This window comes from Sinocyclocheilus anshuiensis, unplaced genomic scaffold, assembly GCF_001515605.1.
Source record: "Sinocyclocheilus anshuiensis isolate Anshui unplaced genomic scaffold, SAMN03320099.WGS_v1.1 scaffold267, whole genome shotgun sequence".
Lineage (NCBI taxonomy): Eukaryota > Metazoa > Chordata > Actinopteri > Cypriniformes > Cyprinidae > Sinocyclocheilus > Sinocyclocheilus anshuiensis.
Window position 1 is genome coordinate 1362270 of NW_015552637.1, and position 19904 is coordinate 1382173.

At 35.5% G+C, this 19904-nt stretch overlaps 3 protein-coding genes across 4 annotated transcripts in view; 2 read left to right on the top strand and 1 right to left on the bottom strand.

Annotated features, from left to right (window-relative positions):
- Positions 1-421: 421 nt before the first annotated feature.
- Positions 422-9081, bottom strand: ndufaf6 (NADH:ubiquinone oxidoreductase complex assembly factor 6). 2 transcript variants are annotated; one of them, XM_016458233.1, is made up of 10 exons: positions 8997-9081; positions 8641-8717; positions 8061-8160; positions 7294-7416; positions 6732-6788; positions 6436-6538; positions 5269-5360; positions 3175-3276; positions 2142-2198; positions 422-637 (listed from the first exon to the last, which is right to left on the bottom strand). In XM_016458233.1, the coding sequence occupies exons 1-10, from the start codon at positions 9042-9044 to the stop codon at positions 500-502; spliced, it is 897 nt and encodes a 298-aa protein (XP_016313719.1). In that variant the 5' UTR covers positions 9045-9081; the 3' UTR covers positions 422-499. The 2 variants fall into 2 exon arrangements, with proteins under 2 accessions (XP_016313719.1, XP_016313718.1); XM_016458232.1 differs by lacking the exon at positions 8997-9081 and having other exon boundaries at positions 8641-8981.
- A 4-nt stretch (positions 9082-9085) lies between these two features.
- Positions 9086-19904, top strand: part of nagpa (N-acetylglucosamine-1-phosphodiester alpha-N-acetylglucosaminidase) — a 13158-nt gene continuing 2339 nt past the window's right edge. Inside the window, exons 1-10 of the mRNA XM_016458229.1 lie at positions 9086-9250; positions 10518-11000; positions 13376-13515; positions 13735-13843; positions 14722-14850; positions 14936-15135; positions 15814-15861; positions 16080-16208; positions 17457-17588; positions 19281-19362. Coding sequence (XP_016313715.1) covers positions 9180-9250; positions 10518-11000; positions 13376-13515; positions 13735-13843; positions 14722-14850; positions 14936-15135; positions 15814-15861; positions 16080-16208; positions 17457-17588; positions 19281-19362 — 1523 coding nt within the window. The 5' untranslated portion in view covers positions 9086-9179. The remainder of the gene's footprint in view (positions 9251-10517; positions 11001-13375; positions 13516-13734; positions 13844-14721; positions 14851-14935; positions 15136-15813; positions 15862-16079; positions 16209-17456; positions 17589-19280; positions 19363-19904) is intronic.
- LOC107666795 (tumor protein p53-inducible nuclear protein 1-like) overlaps positions 14935-19904 on the top strand; it is an 18766-nt gene continuing 13796 nt past the window's right edge. Inside the window, exon 1 of the mRNA XM_016458235.1 lies at positions 14935-14947. The gene's annotated coding sequence lies outside the window, so the exon portion shown is untranslated. The remainder of the gene's footprint in view (positions 14948-19904) is intronic.

The following is a 19904-nucleotide window of genomic DNA, read 5'->3' on the forward strand; positions in this document are numbered from 1 at the left end:
GTGCCACTAAAATATGCCACCTTGCATCACAATTGCAGCGTGAAAAACAATTGATTGACCTTGCCTATCAGAAAGGGCATGAGACACATTCCTCACCTATAAAATATGTTCAATTGTTGCCAATTTGTTCGCAAATGTCTTAAATAATTGAATTTATTATGAAACGTGTTCCACAGACCAAGTTGGGAAAATATTTGCTTCGATTCATGCCATCAACACTATGCAGATACTTTAACAAATTCAGAACAGTTTGACATAGCTTGTACTATCTCTCAAAATATGTTTAGAGATATTTGTTGTTGAGTTCAGACACATTTTAATTTAATGGACTGTTTTGATTGTGGTTATTTTCTGTGAAGCTTGGAAATTGAGTTATCGAATACTTCAGCCATGAAAAAGACAGGAATACTTTAACATTCTGAACATATAGAAGCTAGATAATTTATTACAACTGCTTTGTTTGTTTGACTCATCTGTCAACAATCAGACGATGATTTAATCAAACAAATGAATAGATCTTCCTCCATGATCGTAAATAGAGCTGAAGGGGCAGCACTGGATTCCTCTTTTGTAGGCTGGGGTGAAACACATCAAAGTCTGCTTTTCTCACTCTCTGAAGGTAGTCCTCCAAAACAACCTGAGGGACCGAACACAAAGAAGATCAGAAACTATTCATTTAATTACTTTTGTGCAAGCCTGGAGGATAATACATTATTGAAAGAATGCAAAAGTATAAAGAAAAAGAACCAAAGGCAAAAATGATACAGCCGGTCAACAAAGAATTTAAATGATCTTCTTGATATTGTGGGGTTGAGATACAGCTGCAGGAAAAAGTATGCAATAAATAAAAAGTCATAACAATATATATACTCAATTTATTTACTTCAATAACTTTTTTTTCTTGTCTTCATTGAACATACACAACTGTTCAAAAAATTTGGGGTCAGTAAGATTTTTTTCATGTTTTTGAGTCTCTTATGCGAAGTAAAGCTGTAATACAGTAAAACAGTAGTGAAATATTAGTAAAATATTATTACAAATTAAAACCATATTCTATTTTAATATACATTAAAATTTAATTTATTCCTGTGATGACAAGCTGAATTTTCAGTAGCCATTACTCCAGTCTTCAGTGTCACAAGATCCTTCAGAAATCATTCTAATATGATTATTTGGTGATCAAGAAAACATGTCTTATTATTATTAATGTTTCAAACAGTTACGCTGCTTAATATTTTTGTTGAAATAATATTTTTCCAGGATTCTCGAATAAATAGAAAGTTCAAAAGGACAGCATTTTTTTTTTTATCATTTTAATGTTCCTTGCTAAAATGCTGAATAAAGGCATTCAATTTCTTAAAAAAAAATTTAAAATTACCACATAAAGAGTCGCATGTGAAAAAAAACGCATGTGAATCCCTAAGCTACTGACCGACGAGCTCAATAAAAATAATATAAAAACAAGTTCACAATTCACAAGAAGAATACCTAAGTGTTCACATACTTTTTCCTGCGCCTGTAAATGAACCCAAATACAAAATACAATCTTCAAATGCCAAACCTTACAGTAAATTCCTTTCATGATAACACAGTTACGATTAACACCAGCCAAAGCAAGTGGAGCGCAATGTGTTACTAAATGGCCTGCAAGGAAACGATGGCTTTAAAGAATGCAACTGACAGTTAAACAAAGGGATGTGGAAATGGAAAGTAAGAGCAGAACATTAAAGTAATATAAAGTGATATAAAAATGCTTTACAGGCCATTTAGTTCACAGAAAGCATTTCATTGGCCGAAGCAATTGAAACACTGAAGAGTCGGCAAATAGGCTGAAATTGGACTGAAAATTACAGCCTGCTTCCCTATGCTTTGCCTCGTAATACGCTAAGAGTTATTCCCTCAGCTCCTCCGAGGCGGGCTCCCTTTAAGAGAAATGACTGTAAAAGAGTAAAAAAGGCTTAAGATGTGTAATCAGACCATGAGCTGGTAGTGGTGCTTCTAGGGGGCAGGAGTCATGTGGCTCGATGGGGCTCCGCCTCTTTTGGAGGCAGAATGAGGATAAGCCATGAGCTTCTCTGTGTCACATCACATTAGTGAGGCGTAGGGAGGGGAGAGGAGCTGAAAGAGATGAAATTACTCACCGTTTGCAGGAAGGCAGGCATGGCCGCATGTGGAACGTTCTCGCTGAATGATCTAGCCTGGAAGACGTAGTGTAGTAACGAGTCAAGATATCAAAAACAAGATATCAAATTCTCACAGCTGAGCTGTATAGTACTTTACATCACAAAAACCTTACTAGGTGAATCAAATTAGGTCAAACAAACCTGGACATGTGCAGATCATATTTCACCACCAATATAAAAAAATTATATTTTTTAAAAAGACATATTTTTCTTTGAAAATGTAGCATTTTTTGCACTATGACTTATTTTCATGACAGTTCCATAATCACTCCCAATGGTAGTATATGCTGGAATTTTTCTGATCTGAATCTGGATAAATGTTCTATTATTTTGTAAGAATTACTGAAATACTACAGTATTTTACAGTACTTTCGCATTATGTTTTCATTTTATTAATACAGAATTTGTTTTTACTGTAGTATAGTAATGAGAATCACCACAGAGAATAATAGGAATCGCAAAAAAACAGTTAAACATCTGAATGCATTTCAGTATTATGGGGGAAACATACTTAACTATCACGAAAATCAAAAAGATGGTATTCTGAAGAGGTGAAATGTGACTCAGACATGTTTTCATGACTCACACAAAATTTGAACCCACACAGTTTCAGCAAAAGTTAGATTAAAAGTATACATTTTCAGTTTGGCCCTTGTTTGTGATTTAAATGTGGTCCTCACCAAGGTAATTTGGTGCTAACCTTGATTCATACCACCTGACCAGATATGCAAAGTGGGGTGAGCAATATCTGACGAATTCTCTGATTAGCATTTCCTCGAGATATTCCCTGTGGTTACACTGGACGTTTAATAAATTCAGTAATGAGGAGAGGGCAACAATCAAGGGTCATCAGAGCTGCTGCTGGTGGAGGAGGGGTGACATTGTGAAATCTAATGAAGTTAGTATGCAAATTGAAAATTACTGGGGAACATACAACACAGTCAACATCTCCCATCTGACCACAGATATTAAAGTAAAGGGCTTTGCATACGTGCTGGAGATGGACATGGGCTTGGCTGGCAATGTCATAAATGACATCCCTGACGTTTTGGTCCCTGCTGCCACGGATGAAGTCCTCTTGAGATGCTCCATGCTGGGTGAGAAACAGTGAAAATGCATTATCAGTAACCCTCTCCTGATAGATAGAAAAATGAGCTTGATGATACCACAATCTTTTTTTCATCCCTCCATATTTCAGGCACCATCACAACAATACACCTGTATTTTACCTCTATATAGTTTCATATTTCAAAACTATTAAGAACATTTCCTCCTAATTTCTCCTAAATTCTTAATACTGTAATACAAAAAACCCATTCATCAGTAATAAAAAAATCATTATTATTTAATTATCAATTATATTATCATTATTGGATATATTATAATTATATATTCTCTTTTATTTCTATGAATTTGTTTTTTTTTTAATTATTTTTCATTAATTTCAGTACATTAATTTTCACTTTACTGTAGGGGAGGATGTGCTAGATTCACGAAAATAATGGCACAATACTGTCATGGTCTTATATATAATAATATAAATTCACAGTATCACAAAAAAATGTTCTTTGGGTTTTGGGGTGAAATACGACTCAGGCATTTCTTGAGTTTTCATGAGATTCATCTTTATAGATTTTCCAGCATTCAACAAAAATACTTGAACAGCAGAAGAAATTAGTATGCTGGATGAAAATGTGATAATCTGTATGCAGAACATGAGGTGATGTGTTTATGACTCGGCATCCCAAGACTTCTTCAGAAGAAATATTTACTGAAATTGCACTTAGTTATATGTGAGAAACTACTGATTCAAACGATGACATAAACAATCACTCAAGTGTCCCCTGTGATCGCACTGCCTCAACTGTGATCTGAACAAACACGAATAAATCCACGATAGCAAGTGATCAATAAACACAGGACTAATCGATTCTTGGGATTTAAGAATCGATATCATTCCGTAAAAATGATAATCGATTAATATCGAGATATCGATATTTTTTATCCAGCCTTAAAACACATACTGCAGGAGCTTTGATTTAGCATCTAATTTAAAAGCCAATTGTTCCTCAAACAAAAGCTGTATGGCAGAATAAAGCATTGGCAAGGCAATCAACATCATGAATAACCAGGCAGTGTAATTGGCGGGAGGCTATCTATCATTGATCTGTTCTGATTCTTGAACAGGGGTTTCACGTCAAACAGAGCCCTTAAACTGACAAAAATGGCTTGCAGACACCCAGAGGCTTGTATTTACAGTCTACCTAACAAAGAAACACCCACACATTCACCTTGCATTGTTTTACAAACATATTTGGCTAATCTTGACAGGTTGCACATTAATATTGTTTACAATTCTCACAGCAAATATTCTCTAAACAGCTGCAATGTAGATAAACCTTCAAAGTTTCGCTGTCTCTTTTAATTCAACATAATCCAATGCATTATTAAAGACATCAATTACAGGTTTAAAAGCTTATCTGTACATTATTGCCTCAAGAAAGGAAGTTTCAAAACAATAAGTAAAGACAATTATTAAGGAACTTCCTCATGCTACAATCAAATAATTACCTATGAAGTAGCAAAACATTTAAAAACCTACATATAAAGAAGTATTTATTTAAAATGCATTATGTTTTAGTGAGCATTTAATAACCTCAGAAACCAAACATGTCCATGTTGTTTATGGTGAAACAACAGTGCCCCCTTTTGGTGAATGTGCAATCACACGGCAAACAATCTACATAACATAATTTGATCTTAATACTGTACACTGGCTCTAGCTGAGATTAGTTGAGGATAAACGACAGATAAAAGATTATTTTCTTTTGTTACACTAAGGGAAAGATCTTCTAAATCCCAACTCTAATGGCTCGTTCATGCTGAAATGGCGACAGATGGCTGAAACAAAGCCCATGGGTTTGGGCTTAGCAGACGAGAAGGCACTGGAGTGGACCGCTTCACCCACATATATGCTGACTGGCACATGGATTGTCTCTAGTCCTTCACTAGTGCCTCTGATGTTAGAAAAGCATGGAATTTCAGACAGGACCAGAGATGACAGGGTGATAGCAGATTTACCCACCAGCATGCAGATGTCCATGGGCAGGTAGACCTTGCGTCTGCGGGCTTTGCCAATGTGGCTTGCGGCATGGTCTGCATGGACATTTTTCACACCTATGTTAAAAAAAGATCCACAATGCATACAACTTTATGAGACCAGTTTTAAACAGATTTGCGTAAAATAGTGAATTTCCAATACTGTCTTGCTAATCAAAAAAGGTGTTCTCAAATATGAGTCATATCATGAAAAATCTAATATCCCACCTTTAAAACAATACAATTTCAGAAGTCAAAAATTCCTTAGTTTAGTTTCTGCAGCATATTACCAGTGGACTTTTTTCTGATTAAGACTTTTTGAAGGATGGGGTAAAGTAAACTACACAACAGTTTAAAAGTTTGAGGTCAAAATTAAAAAAGAAGAATTTTATTAAGCAAAAATGCAATAAATTGATCAAAAGTTAAGTCAAGTAAAGACATAAATTAATATTTCAAAAGATTTCTAAATCAAATAAATGTTGTTCTTTTGAACTGTCTATTCATTAAAGAACCCTAAAAAGAATTTACCCCATTTCCAAAAAAAAACAAAAAAAAAGCAGTACAACTATTTTTAACATTGATAATAATAATGTTTCTTGATCAGTGAGTCAGCATATTAGAATGATTTCATGTGACACTGAAGACTGGAGTACTGGCTGCTTCAGTTTTGCCATTACGATGGAAAAAAATTAAATAAATAAATAGCATTTTAAAATATATTAATAACAATAATTCATAATTTCATAATATAACTGTTTTGCTGTAGATTTATTCAAATAAACGCAGCCTTGGCGAGCCTTTCAAAAACATCAAAATTCTTACCTTTAACTACGTTTACTAGCAAACCCACAGTGCAAATCAACAAATGATAAGACTAAGCTATAATAACTAAGCTATAATAACATCATTTTAATAGTTCCTTTCAAAATGGAAGCAATGAATTCAGTTATCCTTCAGGTGGCTGACATTTTGCTGCAATTTTTTCCTTTTACAATCCCAGTAAATAGTGACTGAGGCTATCAGGTCCTAATATTCCACCGAACATCTACAGTGTTTCACCGAGGAAAGTAAGTCATACTGATGTGTAAATGATAGAATTTTCATTTTTGAAAGAACTATTGCTTTAAGTTGGAGATCAAAAAGGTCTGCTCACCAAGTGTCTCCAGAAGCAGGTAAAGAAGAGAGGATTGTGTGTTTTCGCCATAGTCCTCCAGCTCCTGAAGGTTCCTGTACGCTTTGTCCTCCAGATCTTTCTCCTTTTCAAAACATAATGCTTTTAATACAATTGCCAGAGGACAGTATAATGTGCGTAATATGCCGACTCACTGAATGACAGATTAATGTCTAGAATTAGCCATGCATGTCTCTCGGACAGCTGTCACAGTTATTTAAAGAGAACTTTCCAGTATGTTTTTTTCCTCATATATTAGGACAAATCTAATTACTTACTCTTTCAGATATAATTCTTAACATCCACCTCCTTGTTAATGTGTGCTTCCTTACTGCCTGAGAACACAGAACAGTTATAGTATATCAGTGCCCAATATTTTGATCTATATTTAAAAGAATGCTTTGATCCAAACAACATTGGACACAGACTGTCATTGTATAGACACATTTTTCAAAAATGTGTTAGACAGAAAAAAAGAAAGTCATACAAGTTCAAAGGGCATCACTATTGTTGCCAAGATTGGGGATTGCCAAGTTTTTTGTTTTTTTTTCAATGTTTTTGAAAGAAGTCTCTTACGCTCACCAAGACTGCATTTACTTGACATAAGATACAGTAATACAAATACAGTTTTTTTTCACAAATCTTTGATAAAAAGAGAGTTAAAAAAACAGCATTCATTTGAAGCATTATTAAAAATCTTTTGTAACATTAGAAATGTCTATTTTGAGCCATTTAATGCATTAAAGTCTTGAAAAAAAAAACGTAATGACTCCAAACTTCTGAATGGTAGTTTTTATGTAAATTATGACAGAATCTTTCTTTTATAAAAAGAAGACGCACCCTCCACAGTTCTGCACTGATGGGCTGGGCTGGATGGTTATCTCTGTAAATATTCTCTACAGCGCTCTTCCAGAACTGCATTCGCATTAAACCAATGGTTTTCTGAGAAACAGAGTCCTTAATCTAAAAAAAAAAAAAAAAAAAACAAAAAAATGAGCAAACTGGGTTCAATCCCCTACATCTCCAAGCAATGAAAAATTTGTAGCCTAATGGTTAGAGAGTTTGACTTGTAACCTAAAGGTCGTGGGTTCAAGTCTTGGTACTGGCAGGGATTGTAGGTGGGGGGAGTGAATGTACAGTATTCTTTACACGACTGAGGCGAGACCCTTGAGCAAGGCACCGGACCCCACACTGCTCCGGGTGTGTGTGTGCTTGTTCACTGCTCACTGCTGTGTGTGTGCACTTGGATGGGTTAAATGCTGAGCACAAATTCTGAGTATGGGACATGATACTTGGCTTCATGTCACTTTAACTTTTGTTGGTATGTGTGTGAAGGCTAGCTATATATATATATATATGTTCTGATACTTCACACATACTTATGCTTAGCATTTAGTATTTGAAGAATATATTTTTTGTGTTTTTTTTATTAAAAAAAAAAAAAAAAAAAGCAAATATATGAGCATATATGAGTGTTTCAGGCACTTTTATGTCTCAAGAGTTGGTTTTCAAACTATGATTCACATTTATATCTGTACAACAAGTAAATTAGCTTAAACCAAACTGACTAAAAGAGTTTTGCTGCACTCATTAGCTGGAATACCTGCCTGTGCCAGTTCTACATTGAACGCCCTCAGTGCCAGTGCAGATCGACGAACAGCCTCAGGAAAAAGCAATGCACACAAAAATCCCTCATAGTCCCTCTTCCTATTGATGACAGTACAGTGTTATTCACTCAGTGTGAACGGTAGTGTCAATAACCTACATTTACAAAACTAAGCCTAAATAAAGTACTGAAATGATTTCCTTCTACACTGAATTTATACACTTATGACATAAATTAATCGCGTTCCTCATTTTAAAAAGTCCCAGAACATATATACATACATTATACATTTCAGATTTTTAATGAAAAGTTTTCTCTTTTTTCAATCTCTGGACAGATACATTACCTAGACATCTCTAGCATTGATTTTAACAATTGACATCAATTTTAACCATGAACTTTAAGCATAAAAAAATGTATGTTTGCATTTTACATTATTATTTAAAAAGTGTCACGCCATATATTCTTATTCAATTTGACATAAAGACAGAGAAAAATAAAGGTATTCTGGGATACATGATAAACATGATACACGATAAAACTACTAAAAGTGAATCTATTTTAAACTAATAATAACTTACCTTACAATATCAATACAGAACTGTTCATTGTGCTGTCCCGTTGTTAATGCTCTTGAGCATTTGATCTCTGTTGGCCTCTGTTTAAATGTGGGATAGGGAATCTTTATGTGGAGAGAATTTTTGGTGGTTAAAAGTCCATTCTTTATGTTTATACTGGATGCCATTGCAAACCTCATGCAATGGGTCTCCTTGAGCTGTAACGTGTGCGTCATATTACAACTCCCCTGTAAGCAAGCACTTCTAATAGTACGTTCCGCTCAAAAGTAAATCGAATTAAGTTTCGCTTCGGAGTGAACCATATTACTTTCATGGCATTTAAAATGTAATAACTTTTCATTCAAATGCAGTTTACTTACATTAAATGTTTTTGCACAGTTGTTTGCGCTTACAGCGAGCGAAAACATGAATGACAAAATCAGTTGATCACGTGACTCGCATCATATGACCAGCACACGTGAAAGTCCTTTCATCGAAGAAAACGGATATAAACGGGACAGTAACTTGTTTTATTTTATTTTATTGTATCATACGTACGTCTTATGGCAACATCGTCCGTGAATTTCGTCCTTATATACCTAGGAGTATGTTTGTCCCAATGCAAAGACCTCCGGTAAGGACGTGTATTATGTAGTGCAGATGATGATCAAAACTCTTGAAGTTGAATGTTTGCAATCCCCTGGTTGGGATGGAGATTTACAATTACAATTTTGTGGCCTGTTCTTCAGGAGTTGATGTATTTAGCAGTTTTGACTTATTTTGAAAATCGCTTGCAATTAGCTTTTTATTATAAAATACTTTATAATTAGGTTTCAGTTTCATCCCTCATTAGTTGCCTAATTATTGCACAAGGAAGAAAAATATATGGTTGCTTCTTCTCTTAAAGATGCTGTAATTTTTAGAGTGGAATTCATAAAATGTCTTATGTAACATATTATATATTACCTGTCTCTTTGACAGACGTAGTGTTTGTAAACAGCAAAAATAAAATAACATAAAATAAATCGATAAAATAAAAAATTGGGACGCTTGTTCGGAAACACATTCTTGCAATTCGCTATGTCATTATATTCTTGGTGACATTAGTGGCGCAGGAGTCGCTACAGCTAACTGACTGGAAAATAATCTTCACTGTGCATCAACATGCAGAAATAATATGCTATAAATAATATAAGATAAACCATTTCCTTCATTTTTGATCTTCATATTTTTCAGTTATATAATATAAATATTTTTAAGTTTAATATGTAAAAGTTTATATATATATATATGTAATGTTACTAATATTTTGTCAATCAACAGTATTTTAAAATTACCTAAATTTAAGACTTTAACAACAGCGTCCCCTGCTGTGTGTTTTTAATCAATTTTCCTAATATAGAGCTAAATTTGCAGAATAGTAAATAGTTATTTTTAAGCATTATTGTCTTAACTGGAGTTTTCATTAGTTTTTGTGTACACACGCTTACAGTACAGTACCGCACTCTCAACTGAATCTACAGTTAATTTGCATATTGAATTTGCATAGTGTAAGAGGATCCCAGCAACCACATGCTGAACCGAGACTTGCATAAGGATTGCGCAATTAAACATCAGCTGCTCCTCAACTGATTTTTCCTTTTTTTCTCAGATAATGTTGTCTTGGGTTTAGATTGAGAAGTATGCTAAACAACAGGTGTCTCTGAAAGAAACATGTACACATGAAAATGTGCTTACCTGACAGAACAATTAACCACATCTACATGCTGAGATGTAGGATCTAGAATTCAAGGGATTCATTTTCTCTGAATCCGTTACACATGCTCCAAATTAACCTAACTAGCTTAACAAACACAATTTGCTCTTTATTTCAATGATATAATCATGTTCATTTTCCACAGACATTCTTCGGATGACGATCTCTTGTTACCCTACTCCAAATCCCACGGCCCATCTCATTCCCACCGCCATGTGAGGGACTGTCAGCCCGTCACTCATGGCAATGTAACCCATGAAACCTGGGCAGCAAGCAAACACTCGAACTCTCCAGTGTTCGAGTCAAATATATTCATCTCCGACAGAACAGATGACTCTGGTGTTCACAGATGGGCGAGCGGCCACGTCACAGAGGTTCATGACCCATTGAGATCCGTGTCCGTTCTGGAACCAAGAGGCCCTGCAGGGTGCAAGTGGAGTCACAGAGAACTGGTGGAGCTCACTGCCAAAACTAGAAAGTGCCTCGTCGCCCAGAATGGAGGCTTCTTTGACATTGCAGACGGGCAGTGTTTGGGGAATGTCATAAGTGATGGGAAACTGGTGAGGAACAGTGGAGGAATTCAAAATGCTCAGTTTGGCATCCGAAAGGATGGGACGCTAGTGTTTGGGTAAGGACACAGCCAAAGGTCTCATTCTCTACAGTCTTTCTCCTGGCTGGAGTGATGTTTTGTAATACCACATGGTTTGTTTTTTTTGTGGAGACTCAAGAAACAATAGAAAATTGAGCTAGACCTTCCTGGTTGGGTGCTGGTGTACTTTTGACCTGCCTATAATTAAGCTGTGCTTTTATATCTGTATCACACCCTTAAAGGGATAGGTCATCCAAAAATGAAAATTCTCTCAATATCATCTTTGAAGCCATATGATATTTATTTTCGTCTGTGGAACACAAAAGAAGATATTTAGTTGAGTGTACTTGAGTGCACTGCCACATTATCAGTTAGCATATGTCTAAGTGGTTTCCTGCACTGCAGGGTGCTGTAACAAACCTCAACCTAAATATGGGTGCAGAATTTGGAGGAAGTAAGTCGTGGGAATGCTGGGCCCCTAGAACATCTGTTTCCTAAAATAGAAACTTTACAAAAACATGGCAATATTGCATAATGCGCCAGTGCGCTTAATAATAGGCAGTACTTTGGAACGCTATGTACCCAGTGTTTCGGTCTGTCATTCATTATGACGTTAAGGGCCTTTAACCGGAATGTTCTGACGTTAGATAAGGTGTTTATATAGCATATTTTGACGTTCACCTGGATGAGCTTTAAGGAATTCAAAACAGCCTATAGTCATAGAGTATAAAATAGTGCACATGGTCAGCCAGTTAGCAAGGGATTATTTATGTGTTGCTTTGCTGACACTGTAATCGTTATCAAATCAAATGTTTGCTTTTTGCTAATTACTAAGTTTTTCATTTAGTTCACACTTTTATCCAGTGTGAAATACAATACGGGTATTATTGGGAAAACCTTCTGGACCAGCATGGTGTTAAAGATTGTGGCTTTTAGTTCATGCCTGTTAGCTTTCAGTGTAGCAAAGTAAATGCTCTTTCTCTAACACTAAAATAGCGTCTGGCTAGCAGAAGTAAGTAGCAAATCATGGTTCATGTGCCTTTGGTTGTGATAATATTTATACTTTGTTGCCTTTCCAAACAGTCAGCTTTTTTTGTAAAGGAAGTTGCTAGAATGTATTTGTTTTGAAAGTGCCTTTATTGCTTTAGTCCATAGTGCAGTCTGTCAAGTGTGGTGAACACAACCGTTCAAAAGTTTGGGTCAGTAAGGTGTTTTTTTTTTTTTTTAAATCCAAATTAATATTTACATTTACAATACATTCATAATGTTATAAAAAAATCCACATCCATGTTCTTCAACGTATCATGAAATCCTATTATGCAGAACAACTGTTTTCAGCAATCATAATATGATTTCTGATGATTTCTGAAGTAGGCCTGTCGCAATAATCAATATATCGACTTATCGCGCAATATATGTACATGACCTCAATCATTTTTGGGGACGCAATATATCGCCCATTATATTTACTTAAATTAATGTCACCGTGTTTTTTACATTCCACTTGTGCCTGTCTTTTGCAGCCTCTCGTACATAATGTGGTGTAGTCATGAGGTGCTATTTCAAATTTTAAAAATGCTTCATCTGCAGATATGGCCTTGTTTAGGGATCTGTGCCTTTGTGCATACGGACATCTGACTGCTAAGTAGTGATTGTGTTTTTCAGCAATAGTGTGCACCCTTAATTTACAGAGAAAAGAAGGTCAGGGAAAAATCTGTAGATGGGAAAAATCTCCATACAAGTTCTTTGTGCATTTTTCTTATTTCTACTTGTTACTTTGCACTTTCTAACTTTTGTTAGAAATTTGTTATTTACTATTTATTCAGGTTTTTTAAGGTATCTAATATTTTGATACTTAATTTCCGTGATCTAAATATTCGTAAGAATTAACTTCTTGCATTATTATGCTGTTATATTATGATTATATATTCAGTGGCATAAAATGGTCTTTAAAATGACAATAATATCGCTTATAGCAATTATTTCTGGGGCAATATATCGCACAACAAAAAGTTGTTATCGTGACAGGCCTATTCTGAAGGACCATGTGACCGTGAATACTGGAGTAATTGCTGCTGAAAATTTGCCACCACAAGAATAAATTATGCATTAAAAATAGTTAAATAGAAAGCACTTATTTTAATAAGTAAACAATATTTCTGATATAAATAATTTTGATTAAATAAATGCAGCTTTGATGAGCATGAACAAGAGACTTTTAAATGGCTACTGGTTATTTACAAAAAAATATCCCAACCCACCTTCCTATTTCAATAGGAGATGCATCAACACAGGAAAGAAAATTGTGCCTAAAACATATTTCAAAGGCAAACCCGTTATGTGGTTTGAACCTACAGCCTTTCAGTTACCAGCCTAGATCTGTCTCACTTGCTCTTTCTTGTGTATTTTCTTAGCTACCTGTCTGAGGATGACATCCTGGATCAGATAAACCCCTTCGTGCAGTTGATCAGTGGGGTGGTGTGGCTGCTGAGAAACGGTGAGATCTACATCAGTGAGAGCATCCAGGCAGAATGTGACGAAACACAGAAGACCGGTAAGATTAGACAAAATTCTGTCTGAAGTGTGAGCATATAATAAGCTTGTTTATCTGGTTCCCTAATGTGTTATTTATATATATATATACCCTATATCATTAAAAAAAAAACTGTATTTTCAGCAGTAGTTCAGGCACTTGTCCTTTTGCTTTTGAATACATCTATGCTCCAAGATTATTATATAACATTCAATAGGTCATTAATCTTTTATATTGCAGGAAAATTCCAGTACTTTGTGGACGTGATATCTGCCCGTACGGCAGTGGGTCACGATGCAGAGGGCAAACTCATCCTCTTCCACGTCGATGGTCAAACGGGTGTAAGAGGGTGAGAATAGACTTTGAACCCGAGCCGATCTCAGCTGTTTATCACTGTAAACATTGATTCCTCCCCTTCTGCCTGTCTGTCTGTCTGTGCATGCTACAACACTAAATAACCCAAAATGAACCTTGCTCAAGAAGACAATGCAAAAGCAGAATGCGTTTTTTCATTCAGGGAGGGTATATTCATGACTTTATTAGCTTTTTTTGTTTCTTTGAGTTCACTTGTAATGATACTCAAGGTCTCATGCAACAAAACGTCATAATATACAATACAATTCAAAGGTTTGGGTTCTGTAAGGGTTTTTTTCCCCACTTTTTGCTGTGAAGATATGTTAAATTGAATGACAGTAAAGAATTGATTTTAGTTTCAAATTAATGTTGTTATTTTATTCAATAATAAATCCTTAAAAAAAAAAAATCTATCATGGATTCCACAAAAATATTAAGCAGCACAACTGTTTTCAGCATTGATAAATAATAAGAATACTTGGGCACCAAATCAGCATATTTCAATGATTTCTAGATGAGATTAGAATAATGTTTTACTTTAGAAAAATATTTAAAAAGAAAGGGAAAAATCTTGTCACTCTGGCCCTTAATTAAACCAACGTTTCCCTTAAATGAAATTAAACATGCATAAGATTTATATATAAATTATCTGTACCTTTATTATGGTTGGCTAAGTTGTGTTCTCATGGTTGTGTGACATATGATTTCTGAATAACCTATTTTTGCAGCTTGCTTTTCAAAAGTTTCGGCTTGGTTTTAAAACCTTTATGTAAACCACAGTGGGCCATCTAAATCCAAATACGTACTAGTGCGTACCAGAAGTTCAGGTTCAGTTTATTTTTGCACGCGTTTACTAAACTGCTATCTTTGCAGAATGAACCTCTGGCAAGTGGCAAAGTTTTTGAAGGAACAGAATGTCATTAACGCCATCAATCTGGATGGAGGCGGCTCGGCCACTTATATCCTCAACGGATCCCTGGCCAATTACCCTTCAGACCACTGGTGTGTAAATGCAAAACTACACATTTGCAAACAACAGCGTGCTGAGTTTGGCAATTTTATCACAACATTTTCACCTAAATCCCAGCAAAACTCCGAAGTGGCGCTGCCCACGGGCGGTTTCCACTGTGTTGTGTGTTCATGAGAGGCTGTGCCAGCCGGAGGACTGCAGCGGACATGGGCGTTGCGTGGAGGGCCAGTGCGTGTGCCAGCAGGGCTGGAGCGGCCCAGGATGTGCCAATCTCACATGCCAGACTGAATGTGGAGAGCATGGAATCTGCACTGAGAGTGAGTCGCTCTCTCTCATACACTCCTTTACATCACAAAAGGACATTATGGTCACACTTTACTTGAAGCTTTTTTTAATTCATTAATTGAGCATTGTAATGCACCCTATTATGCATTATATGATCTCATTAATAATTCTAACCACAGTTATAATACATAACACATCTATTCATTGTTACTCCTTGAGAAAATGTAACTCATTAATCCTTGTAATAATTGTAATAAGCATTATTCATCATAACATATTCATTATGTCTGCTTATCTAAATACATGACTAAGTAGCCACATAACTTGATATTGACAAACAATCAATTTCAGATGTAACAAGGAATCTGCAAATATTATAATGCATTTTAACTTTGGTTACAGTTATTTATGTAAATATATAATGCATTACGATGAATACCTTTCTAATGATTTATGCATAAAGGCTAGTGTAAAAAAGTGTTACCGACATTTGACATTGATTTGTACTGTAAGGCATGTAGCTTAAACTACATCCTTTACACTAGATGAAATTTATTACTAAAAACTTAGATTATTTGTAGTTAATGAATGTTTTTAACAGAGAAAATTATCTTGCATTTAAGGTAGTATTTAAGTTTTTTTTTTTTTTTTAAACCCATTAACTACAATTCTCTCTCTGTTTTTCCTTTTTTGTCCCTCTCTCTGAACAGATGGATGTGTGTGCGATGCTGGATGGATGGGTTTAAACTGTAGCCAAGGTCAGTGCAAAATCAGCTTGGCTGCCTGTCATACAGATTCTAAATTATCAAATAAAGATCTGAGTGGCTCTTTACTTTGGAGATCATTACATTACATTTACATTTAGTCATTTACTCTTCCATAAGAATTTATTAAAGTCAGCAGTGGTTATTTTAGATATTTTAAACCAAAATGCTTATACTTCTACAATGAATAACATCTGTCTGTATCCTCGCAGTATGTGCAGCAGGTTTCTATGGCGATGACTGCAATCAAACATGTGCATGCGCAAACGGAGGCTCATGTGATTCTGTTCACGGACAGTGCACCTGTCCTGCTGGTTTCCATGGAGGTTTCTGTGAGAGAGGTATGCAGTCTAATCTCAACTGCTTTCGGTATATTGACAGATGCACATTTGATAAACCTATTTAACATGTGGGTGATTTATATTTCCAGATATACAGGTGCATCTCAATAAATTAGAATGTCGTAGAAAAGTTCATTTATTTCAGTAATTCAACTCAAATTGTGAAACTCGTGCATTAAATAAATTCAATGCACACAGACTGAAGTAGTTTAAGTCTTTGGTTCTTTTAATTGTGATGATTTTGGCTCACATTTAACAAAAACCCACCAATTCACTATCTCAACAAATTAGAATATGGTGACATGCCAATCAGCTAATCAACTCAAAACACCTGCAAAGGTTTCCTGAGCCTTCAAAATGGTCTCTCAGTTTGGTTCACTAAGCTACACGATCATGGGGAAGACTGCTGATCTGACAGTTGTCCAGAAGACAATCATTGACACCCTTCACAAGGAGGGTAAGCCACAAACATTCATTGCCAAAGAAGCTGGCTGTTCACAGAGTGCTGTATCCAAGGAATTGAGGCAGTAATTAAAGCAAAAGGAGCCCCTTATGTCTGTGTGCATTGAATTTATTTAATTCATGAGTTTCACAATTTGAGTTGAATTACTGAAATAAATGAACTTTTCCACGACATTCTAATTTATTGAGATGCACCTGTATGTTTAAGAGACGCCTAAGCTTATGTCATAAAACATGTGCGTAAGTTAAGTCAGAAGTCAGAAAGAGCTTTATTGCCAAGTATGTTTGCACATACAAGGAATTTGTTTGTGTCACAAGCTTCCAGTACACAGAGACAAACAACACACAGATAATAAAAAATAAGATGAGAAAATACACTTATGTGTATATATAAATAAACAAAAAAAATTGAAAAATAAATTGAAAAATAAAATAATTTGGATGAAAGTGTCAGTTGAATGTAAATTGAATTGCTTTTGATGTAATGCTTTGTCTGATATGAAACGCTGTTCATTGGCAGGAATTTAATGTCAGCAAGTACTTGACTAATGCTCTTCATTGAGTCCAACAGTTTGACATTAGCACAAAACTTAACACATACTAAAATAAGCTAAAAAAATACTTAATACACACACAAATATTAAGTGAAGTTTCCATAACTTAAAACATATTTTTAACCAACCTTTCTTTCTTGCAATGCCTTCTAGAATTGCCTTGAGTAATGCATGCAATGCTGCTTTAGAATAGATTATCTTAACTGTGTCTCTGCTCTCTTTGTCGTCCCAGAATGCCCTCTTGGATTCTACGGGCTGAACTGCAAGCAGCCGTGCCAATGCCACGACATGTGCCCATGTGAATCTGTCACAGGAAGTTGCAACACCACATACCAAGGAGAGAGAAACATCAGCCTGCACAGAGGTGCGGTACAGCCCCTATTAGCACTCACACGACATGTAAATGACACATTCCCCGTGTGATGTCTCTATAGATCAGTTTAATGTTCACACTTTCTCAGCACATAACTCTCTCTGCTTATAGCTTCGGCCATCAGCATTCCTCATTGTCCTTCTATATGTGTGCATATGCTAGTGTCTGTCCACAGTTCTCTACTGTAGAACGTGGCACGCAAGTTGCCTGAAGTACGAGCCTTAATGATCTCAATTTCTCACCAGCCTTTTTCCACTTAACTTTGGCCTGATTAACTCTCTCTTTGTTCATTCACTATCAAATGATTGCAACCTCTCTACTCACACTTGCACACACACATCCTCAAACAATCTGTGATAAACAAAGCTGCTGGGTGTTTGCGGAGGGGGTGTTGAGAAAAGAGACCTTGCAGAATCAGTCTACCCAGCAGCCCCTCGTGTTACTGATGATCTCTGCCACAGAGAAGCTATTTGTGTCAAGACCAGAAGAAACACCTTGTCAGCTCGTTCTATCCCAACTCTCTGACCTCTGTCATTTAACGTGAGAAGAAGATGCATTCTCCGACTTCCCTGCAGAGAAATAATAAACCCCAAACCCCTGTTCTCTGGAGTTCAGGAACAGGCTCATTACGATCCCATCTGCTGTGCACGTGAACAGCTTTCTGCTTATCTTTCTCTGTCTTCTAGGTGATATCCTTCTCCATTGTTTGCTCTATGTGAAAGATTTGATATCCAGTTGGATCTTTCCTTGATGTTTCGTTATAAAATGTTGCACTCTGAAAACATTCTATAATTTCTGAACTCCAAATGTAAATCCAAATTTTGGAATTTGGAACTGCAAAAAGCACTTTTTTTTTTCTTGCACAATCTAAACATAGGCTTTCCAAAATCTGTAACTGAATAATAGGGCAGTGCGAGCTGTATTAGACCTGTATTAGACAGTAATGGGTGCAGAAAACCTGTTTAATTTGAAGGTTCAGAGAGTATGTTGCAAATGGTCGTAAAAGTTACATTTCGATTGTTCTTGTGCAAAAAGCTTGACTGATATTATAATTGAACTTTAAGAGAAAAAAGAAAGGATATTTGATAGATCTTAATATTTTCTTGATATATAATATTATTTAAGATATATTAAAAATCAGTGTCCATTATGAATTGTTAAGGTGCGGTCACATTTGCCTCTTTCTGCAAATTTTCACAGGCAAAATCCAGTCATTTCAATAGCAATCCATGTGATCTCGTGTGTGCGAAAGATTTCCCCTCGCAGATTTTTGAAACATATTCAAGTTGGTCACTTAAATTTGGCGGTTGACCAACATAAAGCTGCTTGTTTTGAAACTGACTTCTGTGTGAGCTGTGCTTTATACATCACTACACTATTGACCATAGACAATTGACATTTTTGGTCTGCAAATTTTTTTCTCTGAATTTTCACCAATGTGATGGCAGCTTTATTCTACAGCCACATTTGGATGTTCATCAAAATAAAAAGTCATTTCATTGACGGTAATAGACACAACACTAATTTACCAACAAAAAAACAGTTGCACTTGCACTTCTGTTTCCCACAATTGCATCTGAAGTTAGGAAAGGGGGGAAAGGAGAAATATGCCTGTAAAGGAGGGTTATTGTCCTAACAAGGGATTTGATTAAAAAAACATTGTTTTTTCCCACAACCTTTCAGCTGGTCACTGCCTGGCTACCCAGATGTGGAGGGAATGGAGACAAGAGGAGGAAGCTCATGCTCCAAAACCCTATTTGTCTGAGTAAGTGCTCCACAAACCCCCAAACACACACACACACACACACCATAGCAGCAGCCAACATATGTCCTCTCACCACTTCTTGAGAAATAAGACAAAACATAACATTTTGTCAACCTTTATTACTTACTATGTGTCAGTACTGTCAGATACAAAAATCATGTGTACCTTCAAGTAAAATAATTTGTATGAATATATGTGTAGCATGCAATTACAGTTAAAAAATATAATTAATATATAACTAATTTTACATAGCAAATATGTATTAAATACAGAAGTTGTTTTGTTTTTCTGGTGTTTCTAGTTGATAATCAGTCCTAGTCTAAATGAGAAAATGTGTCTAAAAATCCAGAATAATTTCTTTATATTTTCTGAAATAGAGCTGATATATGACACAGAAAATATACTTTAAGACCATAACTCCGTATTTTATAAAGACTGAAATATAAGATAATATTATATTTAATTATATATAACATTATTATATATTATATAATAAGAAATAATAGATATTTTAATATAGTTTTATATACTGTTTTTATATA

Bases quoted from the DNA above. Each gene is read 5' to 3' on its own strand.
- ndufaf6 (XM_016458232.1), bottom strand. From the start codon at position 8,852: ATGACGCACACGTTACAGCTCAAGGAGACCCATTGCATGAGGTTTGCA. The intron at 8,161-8,640 runs GTAAGTTATTAT...TGTCATCAATAG, and splicing joins TTCTGTATTGATATTGTAAG to GAAGAGGGACTATGAGGGAT. The intron at 6,539-6,731 runs GTAAGTAATTAG...TGTTTTGAAAAG, and splicing joins TAAGAATTATATCTGAAAGA to GAGAAAGATCTGGAGGACAA.